General features: G+C 31.9%; 2 protein-coding genes across 2 annotated transcripts; one reads left to right on the forward strand and one right to left on the reverse strand.

Annotated features, from left to right (window-relative positions):
- Positions 1-182: 182 nt before the first annotated feature.
- Positions 183-2,482, forward strand: LOC121220006 (formin-like protein 20). Its single transcript, XM_041099031.1, has one exon. It carries the CDS (start codon positions 213-215, stop codon positions 2,016-2,018), a length of 1,806 nt encoding a protein of 601 aa, XP_040954965.1. The 5' UTR covers positions 183-212; the 3' UTR covers positions 2,019-2,482.
- Positions 2,483-2,638: 156 nt separating this feature from the next.
- Positions 2,639-6,597, reverse strand: LOC107932867 (phospholipid:diacylglycerol acyltransferase 1). Its single transcript, XM_016864982.2, has 6 exons — positions 5,810-6,597; positions 4,822-5,044; positions 4,447-4,730; positions 4,039-4,360; positions 3,706-3,965; positions 2,639-3,633 (listed from the first exon to the last, which is right to left on the reverse strand). Exons 1-6 carry the CDS (start codon positions 6,307-6,309, stop codon positions 3,150-3,152), a joined length of 2,073 nt encoding a protein of 690 aa, XP_016720471.2. The 5' UTR covers positions 6,310-6,597; the 3' UTR covers positions 2,639-3,149.
- Between the last annotated feature and the right edge of the window lie 7,009 nt (positions 6,598-13,606).

The following is a 13,606-nucleotide window of genomic DNA, read 5'->3' on the forward strand; positions in this document are numbered from 1 at the left end:
TATTTTGAAGTATGGTGGTATAATAAAAGTTAAAAATATCAATATTTTAATAATAAAAAATGATTTTTAAACCTCAAGCATGAAGTATATATTACACATTATTATGTATTTAACAGTAACTTTTTAATAAAAATAGTTAGATTATTTTATGTATTATACTTGCGGAATTTTTAAATATCCATTTTTTTCATTTCTTACAGCAACCGATACCGATGATATCTCTGTCTCGAAAGTCAAGCTTCTCCTTTGTATTTTTGTTTATAAAGTCTTTTAAGCCTCGAAGAAAACTCCAAAACTTGGCCTTTCCCTTCATGGAAATCACCGGAGAACCCCCGCCGTTATGGCCACAACTGGCCACCGTCACCATTCATCGCCGTCTTCGTCAGCCGCCGTCTCCTCTTTTCTCCCCACCGATTCTCATAATTCTCTTACCCACCATCGCATTGCTTCTCCTGTTCTTCGCCGTCCCTCCTTTTCTCTCTACCATCGCCGCTCAGATTTCCCAACCCACCGGCGTTAAAAAAAACTCCGATTCCCTCAACCTTTTCCTGGTCTTCTTCGCCATCTTTTGCGGCGTTTTCGCCAGGCGAAACGACGGCAGCGGGGACGGCGACAATGAGAACAGTAGGAATGATGGTGATACTCACATTAACAAGCAACAATGGTTTGATCAGTACCCGGTAAGGAAAATCTACGACGACCATCCTCCACCAATAAACGCGGTGGAGGAAACGACCGTCGTAAGGAGGTTGAAGAGAAACAGTAGCTCATACCCAGATTTAAGACAGGAATCTTTGTGGGAAAATAGCGAAGATCAGTCTCGTTTTTACGATGATTATGGAATAAATTATTATAATGATGAAGTTCATGAGCTTCGCCGGAGCTGGAGAAGTAATCGTCGGTTCGAAGAATGTCAACCCAAGGTTATTATTTCTCCAGCGAAGTCACCAGCTCCTGCAACACCGCCACCTCCGCCGCCTGCAGCTGCATATAGTAAACCAAGGCGAAGTTATCAAGCTGTTGGCCTGAAAGAGAATGTGAATAATACTCAAAAGTTTCATGTTGAGTACGATGGAAGTGAGTCTCCGGCTCCGCAGCCAGTAACGCCACCGCCGCCTCCTGCAGCTGGATATCGTAAACCAAGGCGAAGTTATCAAGCTGTTGGCCGGAAAGAGAATGTGAATAATGCTCAAAAGTTTCATGTTGAGTACGATGGAAGTGAGTCTCCGGCTCCTCAGCCAGTAACGCCACCTCCGCCGCCTCCTCCTCCGCCTCGACGACCACCTTCGCCGGTTTCTCAACTGGGAAATAGTTCAGAACAAAGGTACGCGAGATTGGAACGTAGAAAAAGTAATGCAACGAAAGAAATAAAGATGGTTTTTGCTTCTTTAAGGAAGAGAAAGAAGAAGAAGGCTAAAGACGATTATCGATATGAACCGCCGGCTAATTATTCCACCACCATTCCCCCACCGTCACCACCACCACCTCCACCGCCAATGCCTCCACCACCACCTTCCGTCTTTAAAAAATACAATCTCTTTAAATCAAAAGGCAGCAAAAGCAAAAGAATCCATTCAGTTCCACCTCCACCGCCGCCGCCGCCGTCGTCAGTTTCAAAACCAAAGCAAAACACTCAATCCCCACCACCACCTGCACCGCCAACACCACCACCCAGGCCGTCAAGAAGACGAACCACAACCAATGCCAACAACTATAAGCCACCATTACCGACAACAAAACCAAACACCAGCTTTTACCATGTCGACGAGAATGTAAACAGCGGAGAACAGTCACCGTTAATCCCCAAACCACCACCTCCACCGCCTGAATTCAATGATGATGAAAAAGTCAGCATGATGGACGGTGATGATGGGGCTATTGTTGGAAGGGCCCCAGTGTTTTGTCCCAGTCCAGATGTTAACGCAAAAGCTGAAACCTTTATTGCCAGACTCAGAGATGGGTGGAAATTAGAGAAAATAAATTCCATGAAAGAGAAGCAAAAGGATAAAAAATTATAAAACAAAATTCAGAGATTTCCCTTCTTTTTTTCTGAATTTGATTTTCCCTAATCAATTGAATATTATTATGATGGGAACTGAGGAAAAAGCTTCATGAGAGTTCAATGTTTTTTTCTTAATGAACACTTTCATGAAGATCATTGTAAGTTTGAATGTGTGTGTGTGTTTTGTTTATATTTGTAACACTAAACCATGTTTTAATTTGGTGTCTGTGTATTGACAATGAGGGCTCTTATTGTGGGTTTTTTTGTTCATCAATTGGAGCCTTTGTGGTTTGTTTTTTTTCTTTGTAGCAATTAAAAATGGTGTGATTTTGTAATTTGATCCTTTGATGTTATGAATATTATTTGTTGTATAAAAGAGGTTAGGTAAGGGACATTACATTTCAAGAGTCAAGAGAAGAATGTAGGTAAGGCCTACCACGAATCCCGAATATAAAACATAAAAGAAACATGCATAATATAAATATATACAGATTTTCTTTTATAATCTTTTAGTATACTTATGGATATAATAGATACTTGTTTTGAAATTTGGGAAAACTAGCAGCAACAATAGCTGTTAAAGTAGTGGATTCAATTAAATTAAATACAATAAATAGGGGATCAAAAGCAAACAACTCAGAGAAAAATGTCTGTCTTGGTCCCATTTCATATATTCATTGCTTCAATGTTCAAATAAAACACTATGTGACCAGCCTGAAAAAAAGTGCACACTTAACTTTAAACTTTGCCATTTTCATAATAATTTCTTTACTTCAAGACATGGGGCATGGACCATATCATGATTGATATTTTGAATTTGACAGAATTTCAATCACCCTAGATAAGTAAGGATAACCCGAACATCCATCCGAAATTTGAAAAAATTTGAGAAAAAAATTAGCAACCACCCCTACCATTGAAAGAGCATGGCATATATATCTTACCGTGGGATGTCATTTCTTTGTGCTCTTTTTTTAGTACAACGCAAAGGATTGATACCAAAACATTTTCCAGGACCTCAAATCCTGTTTTCTCGAACTTAACCGACATTCCAAAATGCCGACAAAAATGACCGCTGCTACTGTCAACAACAGGTCGTTTCATCGAGTAAAAAACCCGAAGGAGAAGTGAAAGGAAGATCATTGTCCTAGAGCTTTATGTTGATCCTTTCAGACCATTTAGATATATCGGAATAAACACGATCTCCACCAATGTCCTCCCCGGTAGCCCCAGCGGCAACTCGTAGAACATCCTCGATCAAAGCAAAATTTCCCAATAAATCAACGTGAGAACCACTTTGGGTGCCTCGACCTTCTAAAAGATTAGCCGGGGGTGCATGTTTGTACTCTCGATTGTAAGTACGTATTCCCGAAGGGTTGAACCTGGTTTTACCACGCCAACCTTTTGCACACATGAAACCCGCGCTTATGATAGGAACGGTTTCATCTCCGTCACCAGAGAAAACACCACCTTTTAGACATGAATCTTCACTATCACCGTCTACAGAGGTGTCTATTTGAAATGGAATTGAGCAATCACTTGGAGGAGCTACTTTGTAGATATAACCTCTTTCGGTGGGGAGTCCGACTCCATATAACGAGTATATTTCCATGTCCGGAGCATTCGGTAGCCTGCAAATTCATCCAGGATTTGTCAGGGAAACAGCTAGTACTCGAAAAAACCGAGAAGGTGAAAACACTCACTTTGTTTCTAAGGGGTTTGACCAATATTTGTACTGGTCATACTTCGGGTCATCCAAATCATCGGCTATCCCGTACGAAAAATGAGAAGCTCCCCGTGCCATCAACTTCGGGGCAACATAATGAAGCAGGTCCAAAATCGATCCAGCAGTGTAAACTTTGTGATCAGCAACCGCTTTGATAGCTCGATTTCCCATTTCATGATATTCTAACCATATATCGCAGTTACTCGAGTTCGTAAGCTTATCGCCCTTTGCAACATGCTGTTAATCAATAATTAATCAGATATAAACATGAAGCAATCAAAAACGAAATAGCGCAATAAGTGGATATTACCTTGAAATCAACCCTCTCGATTTTGGAGGAATGTGTTTCGGCCCAATCTTTACTAAATGAAATAAGTCTCCCGTAATTCACACCTTTCGTATTACAGATATTGCCGTTTCCACCTGTATTACGAGTGCTATTGTCCGTACCCTTTTTTGCACTATTGTTAACGGTTTCCGTTTCAGGCGACCAATCTAGACCGCCCCAGATAGTTTCTCCACCCTTGGGTATCATCGAAAAAGTAGCATCCCATGTTCGGAACATCCGCATTAAATGCTTAAAAGTTTGAAGACCGAGTACGTCTTTGTCCAACAAACCCGGTGCTTGAGCCCTGTTTAACAATTAACATTTCATCAAGCTCCAAAACCAAAACACGATTCACAAAGATATATTTGCATGATTTATAAAACGAAGTACCTGAGAGCTGCTATATCCCGGACTTCGATAGAAAAATGCAGTGCAATAGATTTCGGACTACCTAAAAAGGGTGCACCAATATTCATTATGGCCTTAATGTGCTTCGCACACCAATCTGGACCACCTCCACCACCCCTTGGAGCCGGTGTTTCGACCCATTTCATGAAATGCAGAAAGTACTGAACTCCCATCGAATGTGGAAGGACTACTACTTTTTTCCCACCATGTGTAGCGACCAAGAGCTCGATATTACTTTTTATTCGGGTCAAAGATTGGTCCCGGATCTGATTTATTCAAATAGACCGTAATAAAATAATCCCGGAGAGTTGTAAACATTTAAAGTATATATGTATGTCTGAAAGATTAAGTGCATACCTCGGTGTTCTGAAATGATAACCTCCAATCATAAGCAGCCATATACAACGATTTTTCCTCGTACCCGATATGAGCCAAATTAGCTATTACGACAGCCCAAACAAAATAACCCGTTGCAAAATAATCAGCTGCCACAAGTCCAGTTACAGGTCTGACTCTTATACCAGGAGGGTCGAATCCCGTATCATTATCAAGCGATATGTGCTCAAGCCAGCATAATGGTCTGCAATGAAATTGAAAGAACAATGGGGGTATAAACACTATTAATGACATTTTCATTTCATAACCAAAACAAACTAAAAGGTAAAGCTCGATTGCAAGTTAGCAACCATATGCGAAAGATTAGCACGTCGAGACTCGAGTAACGGAACTTGTGCATGGTGGCAAATTAGCAATGATTCCCTCGGGTTTACGTGCATAGAGAAGCCAACACCTTAAGCCGTTGGTTATTTGGATCACAAAAGAAGATTTCGAGATTCTAATCCTGTAACACAATGGGGGCTTTTCAGCATATAGCATGCCGATCTAACAATGCACCTATTAGAAGGATAGACCAAATATTCTATATCTCGGTTCGATGGTTCGATACAATGAAGTACTCTAGCACGAAAACACTAACATCAAAAGCAAAGAATCATATCAATATTTTAATTTAACTCGAAAGAAAACAGGGAACTCGACAAATCGACCAATCCCAAGCTTTTTTACAGTTCAAGAACAACAGAGATCTGCAATGTTATAGCCATGTTTACAGAGTATATCTATATATAGAGAGAGAAACATATGAGCCAACAGAACATTACTTCAATGTTTAAAATCCAAACTACCATTGAAAAGACAAATATCAAAGTTACCTTTCTAGAACCATTTTTGCAACAGAGTAAGCTTAAAGGAAGCTGCTTTAATAACTTTGAAACATTCATAGTATTCAAAAGAACAAACTTTAAGACAAAACCCAGAATTATTTTAAACAGAGTAAAGATGATACCTTTTGTAAAATTCACCAAAGGAACCACCCCAAAGGCGTTTACCAAGCAATCCTTCAGCACAGTGACGACCTTCCCAAAGTTCAAGACCACCGGTAACGACGCCGGGAACGAGCACCACCGGGTGGTTCGCCGTCAAACCTTCTTTTCTTAACTTAACACCGGGAGGGTCCGGTAATGGACCGGTTATCGCCATCGTTACGAATTGAGGGATTGAATCGGGCATTGTGTTGTATAAGAACAAACAAAACCACCATATCGAACATATAAAACCGATGAACCAACAACAATTGTCCCAACACGACCATTTTTTCGAACCATAATTTCGTCTTTGTGGGATCTTGTATTGGTCCTTCTTCTTGTCGTCGTCGTCGGCGCCGTCTTTTTTGATGTTGGGATCGGCGACTCGAGTCTTTGAAGAATCCGTACCGTTCCTCCGCCGCAAAAACGACATCGTTTTGGAAAGGAAATAAGACCTATAAAAACTCAGTGGTTTGCTCATCGTTCACGGCGATTGACGGCGGAGTTATAGAACGAACATGAATGAAACCTGTATTTTTACTCTCTATTGACCACACCTTTTCGTTATGAGACCGCCGGATTGACGGCGGCGAAACTAAACGGAGCAACGATCAACGGTGGAGATGGATGATTTCAACGGTGAGTTGAGTTTTTTTATTGTAAAGTCCCACACTTTATTGTAAACTCTACGTTTTTAGCTTTTTCTAAGCTTAGAAAAGGCTGGCTTCCCTTTCTTCCGGGTTTTTTCATTGTTGCAGTTTTAAAGACCCCGCGGGTCATGACAGTCTAAATTAGGCGTTGTAATGAAAATAGTACTGGTCAACGTGACAAGGATCTTTTTTTCTACCTTCATCAATTTTTTTTTTGGGTCAATTTATTGTTATATTGTATTTGGACTTTACAATTTGGTGTGGTCCAATATAATTACTTAAAATATAATAAATAGTTTTAGGGAAAATATACTAGTAGTCACTCTACTATTAATAAACTTCTTTTTTAGTCATTCAACTTTGAAAAGTTATAAAATAGTCGTCCTATTATTCAATTTTATCTTTTCGGTCACTAACTAACAAACGATGGTAGCTTTTAAAATTGATATAAGACCAATTTACACAATGTTTAGAATCAAGACTAAAATCACACCATGTATAAATGTTGAGGATTAGCATTTTTATTATGTCAATTTTAAAAGTTGTCACTATTAAGACGATTAAATAGTTTGGTGACCAACAAAAAAATACTAATAGTTGAGTGACTAATACTATAGTTTACCCTTTATGTTTATTTATTTATTTATCTTCTATGTCTGTTTTAGGTTAATTTTTGAGGTTTGTGAGTATCCTTCCCAGTAACATTGTTTCCAATTTTGAACATGTGTTCTTTTTTAGGTTGAATTATGCTATTAGTCTATGTTGTGGATTTAATTATTATATTTTAATTTGGTTGTTTTTTGCCCATGCGTTTTTTTGGATTTTAAAATTTCAATACTAAATGGACGTAGTTGTTAAATTCACTAAATTATGTTTTTTTTGTTTCTTAAATATTATGCAGAAAAACATATTTTCATTTGGGTAATGCTATATTAGCTTGTTATTTTTGGCATTTATATTACTTATAAAATAAATAAATTAATGAATTTTGCGTAGTTTTTTGCATTAAAAATAAATTTTAAAGTTTTAAGTATAGAGACTATGAATAATCCAAGTAAACTGAATTTATAATTTTATGCATAGTGTAAGGTTGATAGTAGAATTTAACTGAACATATTTAAGTGCTACTATTTGGATCAGTAATTAAATTTCAAATTATAAAAAATATAAAAATTAAAATTGACCAATTTAAAGTATAAGGACCAAAATTTGTATAAGTCTTATGCATACTTTGTTATTATTCCTAGGGGTGTTCATTCGGTTAACCGACCCGAAATTACTATAACCGAATTAATCGACCTTCAAAAAATTTTAACCGTTAACCGAACCGATTTTTTTTTAAAAAAATTTAACCGAACCGAAATTTTTTCGGTTAATAAGGTCGGTTAACCGAATTAACCGAAAATTATGTATTTTTTATTTTTGGTTAAAAATTACCCGAATTACCCGAATTACCCGAATTAACCGAATTAACCGAATTACCGAAAAATACCCGAATTTTTTTTATTTTTTATTTTTAAAATTTAAAAAATTTATAAATTATTAAAGTAAATTGGGTTTTAGACTTTAGTAAATTGGGTTGTCTTTTAGTTTTAGTTTTATTGGATTGGGTAATTGAGTTTGGGTTGGGTTGGATAATTTTATTTATTAATTTTTTCGGTTAACCGACCGGTTTCGAACCGAATTAACCGTTAACCGAAAAATCATAAAAAAATTAACCGACCCCCGACCGAAAAAATTCGGTTAACCGACCGATTAACCGAATTCGGTCGGTTAACCGAATTTTTTCGGTTTTACCCGAATTATGCACACCCCTAATTATTCCCTTTCTTTTTTCCAATCCATGCTTTGAATTTATCGTTGTTGTCTTTATTTTATCTCTTTGTCAAAGATAGAACAGAGGAATTTCTATTCTTCTATTTGAGTCCATATATAAATCCACAACACTACATTGTGTTCGATAAATTTTGAGTTTGTATCTAGGTATTAAATCGAAATTTTAATCATTATTCTAAATAAATCTTGATAGAAAATAAAAATATTTTAGTGCAAAATAATTGACAACTGAAACTTAATGAAACTAAATTCTACGGGTTTATATTGATCTAGTTCATCGGTTTTTATTTTTATTTTTGAATGGGTGACTAAAATAAAAACTTACTAATAATTGGTTGATCAACGGTTTTGAGAAAAAGTGACTTAACAACCCACCTTAATGTTCGTAAGCAAGTTATGGAGGAGTGGCTTAAATGGTCAATTTTGAATAGTTAAACGATTGGATTGTAATTTTTTACAATTAAGTGACCAAAATATAAACTTATTAGTAATTGAGTAACCACGAGATTAATTTATCCAAAATATTAGGAATCGTCCCTTTGGTAAGGAAAAATATCATTTTTAAAAATTTTAACCTTGATAATAAAATTTAAAAAAATGCCATATCAAATAATAATTTCTATTTTTTTTAATTGTAAAAACAAAATTCCTCCCATTATCGTTTCCATGTTTTCCTTCTTAATCTTCAATAATTCAAAGTGGAGGTAGGCCCGACCATTATGGAATTTTAGTCAAATTTTTCCCATTTTAATTATTATTAACAATTTAAAATTTAATTTAATTATAAAACATATAAATAATTTTTAATAAATTATAAAAATATTTTTATTTTTTTTTAAAATCAAATATAATTATTTTTAATAAGGTTTTCATTCATATAATGAAATATTAAATCAGGTGATACCAAATTTTTATGTGGTTTATAAATTTGTAAATTTTATTATTTGTTTTTTTTTAATAATAAGTTTTAAACACCTTAGCTCATAAAAAGCTTGACATTTTTTTTTAATTGTACTTCAAATAAATATATTACGAATGTTAGTGTAAATGAACTATTAATGAAAATTATGGCCAACTTCGTAGGTTGTTTAGGTTGTTTAATTCAAAAGCACCTACTTAAATTAATTGAATTAAATGAAGCAAAATTCAAATAAAATTAATATTTATGGTTTTAAAAATATTATTTATTGTTTAATAGAGTTAATATTTTTAAATCTTTCTGGTTCTGTAAATAAAATCTTTTGCTTGAAATTCAAAGAAATATTTTTTATACAGTAAATGTTACAATTTAGACCTATTCAGTTCTTTTTATTAGTATACAAATTAAATTAATTTATTTAATAATAGAGGGATTAATTTGATTGGATTCCTCTAATACCAAGACTTTCCAACTTCTTTAACCAATTCAAAAGTGTAAGGATGATTTTAAAAATATATATATTTTAGTATTGGGGCGAAATAAAATTATAAAATTTTATATTAAATAATTCATAATTAGTAAAGATTAAAATACATATTATTTCACTTAGTAAAGATTAAAGTATTTTTTATAGATTTAATTGGTTAAATTTATTTATTTTATTACGAAAATTTATTATAAATATTTCAATAATATTTTATAAATTTATAAAATTATAATCCGACTCGACTAAGAAGGTTTGAGCAATATTGATTACTCATTTATTATAGTTGTTTATTTTTTCTATAAATATAAATATAATTTATTTTTGGCCCAATAATTGAACCTGCAAACCATACCGGCACGTAATTTAATATCTTAGCTAAGAAATACCAAACATACACGTAAATGTTCATAAGACAACAACAAATATTGCTGCCTTTATTCATAATATTCATTTTTGTTTAATTATGCACCAAAAAAGAATTATTCAATTAAGTTGTCTGAACGAAATTTATTTTCAAAATTGGGGAATTAAAATTTGCTTGAATTAAATTATTATTTTTTGGAAATATTTTATTTATTTATTTAAAGATTAAAAAAAACTTAAATTAAATATTTTAATTTTGGGAAGAGTTAAAAAGAGTAATTTATCCATTTAACTAAAGAGGCTCCTGCGTAGTACTTTGATATGCCCGGGTTTCTAAATAAACAACTATTCTATAAAAGTATTATGAAAGCCTCTTGTATTAAGAGTTAAATTACATTTTGTCTCATTTACTCAAAATATTTATAAATTACTCCATGTATGATAGATCAACGAGCAAAATAGTATTTTCTGCTAAATTTTTTAAAAACTGGCATGTCTGATGAGATAACTAGAATGACACGTGACACGTTATGTGCACCTTATGCTAATGTACAAATATCAGTTTTGATAATTTTTTTAACAGAAAGATTAATTTAATTTTGGATCTAACTTACCCTATTTCTTAAATAAAATACATAAATTAAAAATAAATAAATTCAACCAATTGAATCGAAAAAAATCAACTTGAGTTGACTTATTTGATATTTTTTATATTGATGATAAAGGTTCTGAACTTCACAAGAAGTTGACTGCCCATTTTTTTTAATATATTATAAAATACGCACAATTTTCATATTTAAAAATAATTTAATTTTTAAATCAATAATAATACACTAATAGAATTAAGGTCTAATTTTGCCCCATGTCCTTGTATTCTTCCTATTTTCAAAATTTAATTCATTTGCTTTTAAAATTCAAGAATGTTGTCCCTCTATTTGTATGATTTAAAAATTAAAGTTTAACTGATAACCTTGTTAATTAACTTATGTTTAATATGAATATATACTATCAAATAAATTTTAATTTTTAAATTAAAACTTTAAATATTAAAATGTCACATATTTAAATTTAACGAATGTTCCTAAATTGTGTTATCAATGTTATGAGTTGTATTTTAATTTTTATATCAAGCAAGTAGAGAGACACAATTCTTAGAATTAAAAGCACAGGGGCTGTTTTTTAAAATCCAAAGAGTGCAAGGATTGGTGGCAAAATTAAACCTAGAATCAATGAAGTATATATACATTTTATTTGGTTAAAAGATGCCATAGGTTCATGTACTCTTCGAAAATTTAAAATTTGGTCTTTATACTTTTATTTCTTGAAATTTAGTTCCTCTATTTTTTAATTTTTTTAAATTTAAGTCAATTTATAAACTTTTTTTTATTAATTTTGTTGGTGTAACATTTTGAAATAATAAAAAACTAAATTGATAGCAATATAACTAAAAAATGACATTGTAATTAACTTGAACTTAACAAAATAATTTTAACAGTGTTAATAGTTGGATCTAAATTTTGAAATTTAAAAAATAGAATGACTAAATTCCAAGAAATATAAATATAAGTACCCAACTTCACATTTTTAAAAAATAAAGAAACTTATGACATAATTTAACCCTTTTTTTATTTCAGAAGAATTTGCAAATACATATTCGATCAATTAAAATTAAAATAAGAATCAATTAAATATAAAAACGTAATGAACTGAAAATTGAAATATATTCAAATCGAAATCAATATACATTCATATAGAATCCACACGATAAAACTTAAATCTAGAATGAATTTTGGACTTGAACAAAGGCGAAGACAACGGAAGTAGGCAGTAACCATGGCCCCAGCGTGGTAAAATTATCCTTTAACTCCTTTAAATTTATCGTAATTATATAATTATAGTATTCTACTCTGGCCCGCCCCCCGAAATTTTAATTTTCATTCCCCTTGAACAATATTCTAAAATCACGATTAATAAATGCGCACGTGGCATAGTATTATTTGATTTATTTGCATATGACAAAATATAACTCCATCTTGGAAGTATCAATAACATACAAATAGGCTTAATTTACTATTTAGTCCTGAATTATATCTATTTTCTCACATTTGTATTTTTTTTTGTACTTAAAATATCAATTTCCCCTATTTTTGGTTTACTTTGTAACTTTGATTAGAAAAGCCTTTTAGATCACTTTGGTCAATGAAAAAATGCCATGAGCATTGACCTACCGCATGATGCCGTTAGAATACGGCACATGTTCTTTTTTATTATTTTAATATTATATATTTTTTATTTATTAAAAATATAAAAAAAATCATACATAATGTATAAAAAGGTTTAAAATATTTTTTTATAAAATTTTAAAATCTTTAACTATAAAGTTTAAGAATTAAAAATAATATATAAAAATGACAATTGTTATAAAAATAAAAAAAAAGTTTAAATTTCGAGTAATTGCAAAAATACATTGAAATTTAAATACCTTTTCAGAATTTTATATAAAAATATTCTTAATTTGTTTAATAATATCATCAATTTAAACAAAATTTATTTTAAATAATTGTAGTTTTTTAATTAATTTATTTTTTCTAGATTTTATGTATAATTTTTATTTATTTTCATTTTTATATTTTTTAATATGTATATATATTTAATAAAACAAAATATTTATTTTTTACATAAAATCACCATGTGGTATTTTGTGTTCGATTATCAATTTGTTTAACGTCTATAAAAAATAAACTTAAAAAATATAATAGAAACATACTTTAAAAACCAAAATAGGATAAAAAAAATTAAATATCAATATAAAAAGAGTGAATTACATAGAGCAAAGTGGACGGTCCATTTAAAATATTATTTTATTTTAAGATATTTACTATTTTATGTCTCGATAAAATAAAATAAAATTCTCATAAAATTATTTAAAAATTCGGTTTAATCGATATGTACTGTTTATGGTTCAACCAGTACGATGTCCTTTTATGGACCGATCAAAAATATTATACTTTTTTTTTAAAATTATATTTGTCATGAGATGTATTAATAGGCCATCGCATGGTGTCATTGGATTGGTTAACAGTCCCACATCAGTACAAATTAATAATACCAGCACGGAAATATTAACTTAATTGAGGGAATATAAATTTAGGGACCAACTAGATACAAATAAACAAGTTTAAGTGCAAAATATAAATTAACCCATTGTATAACATAAACACAATTATTTGGTTTGTTGCACTAACATAAAGTTTGAGGACCCGGTGAAGCCCTCATTGATATTGGAACCATGGATGGGGATATAATCACACTATACATTAGTTGGATAAAATAATTGTAGGGAAAAGTGGAAGGTGCATTTAATCTATTAATTTATTTTTAGGATCTTGACTGGTTTTGTAATTAAAATAAATTTTCTCTAGAATATTGATGGTAGAGTGTTTTTTTGTTAATAAATGTTCACGTGGTGCATGGCGGTGCTAACCTTTTTTTTAAAGTTGTTTAGCTAATCTTCATGGGGATT

This window comes from Gossypium hirsutum, chromosome D08 (genome assembly GCF_007990345.1).
Source record: "Gossypium hirsutum isolate 1008001.06 chromosome D08, Gossypium_hirsutum_v2.1, whole genome shotgun sequence".
Taxonomy (NCBI): Eukaryota; Viridiplantae; Streptophyta; class Magnoliopsida; order Malvales; family Malvaceae; genus Gossypium; species Gossypium hirsutum.

Coding starts and splice junctions, on each gene's coding strand:
- LOC121220006 (XM_041099031.1), top strand. CDS start 213: ATGATATCTCTGTCTCGAAAGTCAAGCTTCTCCTTTGTATTTTTGTTT.
- LOC107932867 (XM_016864982.2), bottom strand. CDS start 6,309: ATGAGCAAACCACTGAGTTTTTATAGGTCTTATTTCCTTTCCAAAACG. Junction 5,045..5,809: donor TTTGGTGAATTTTACAAAAG/GTATCATCTTTA, acceptor ATTTCATTGCAG/ACCATTATGCTGGCTTGAGC. Junction 4,361..4,446: donor CGGGATATAGCAGCTCTCAG/GTACTTCGTTTT, acceptor ATTGTTAAACAG/GGCTCAAGCACCGGGTTTGT.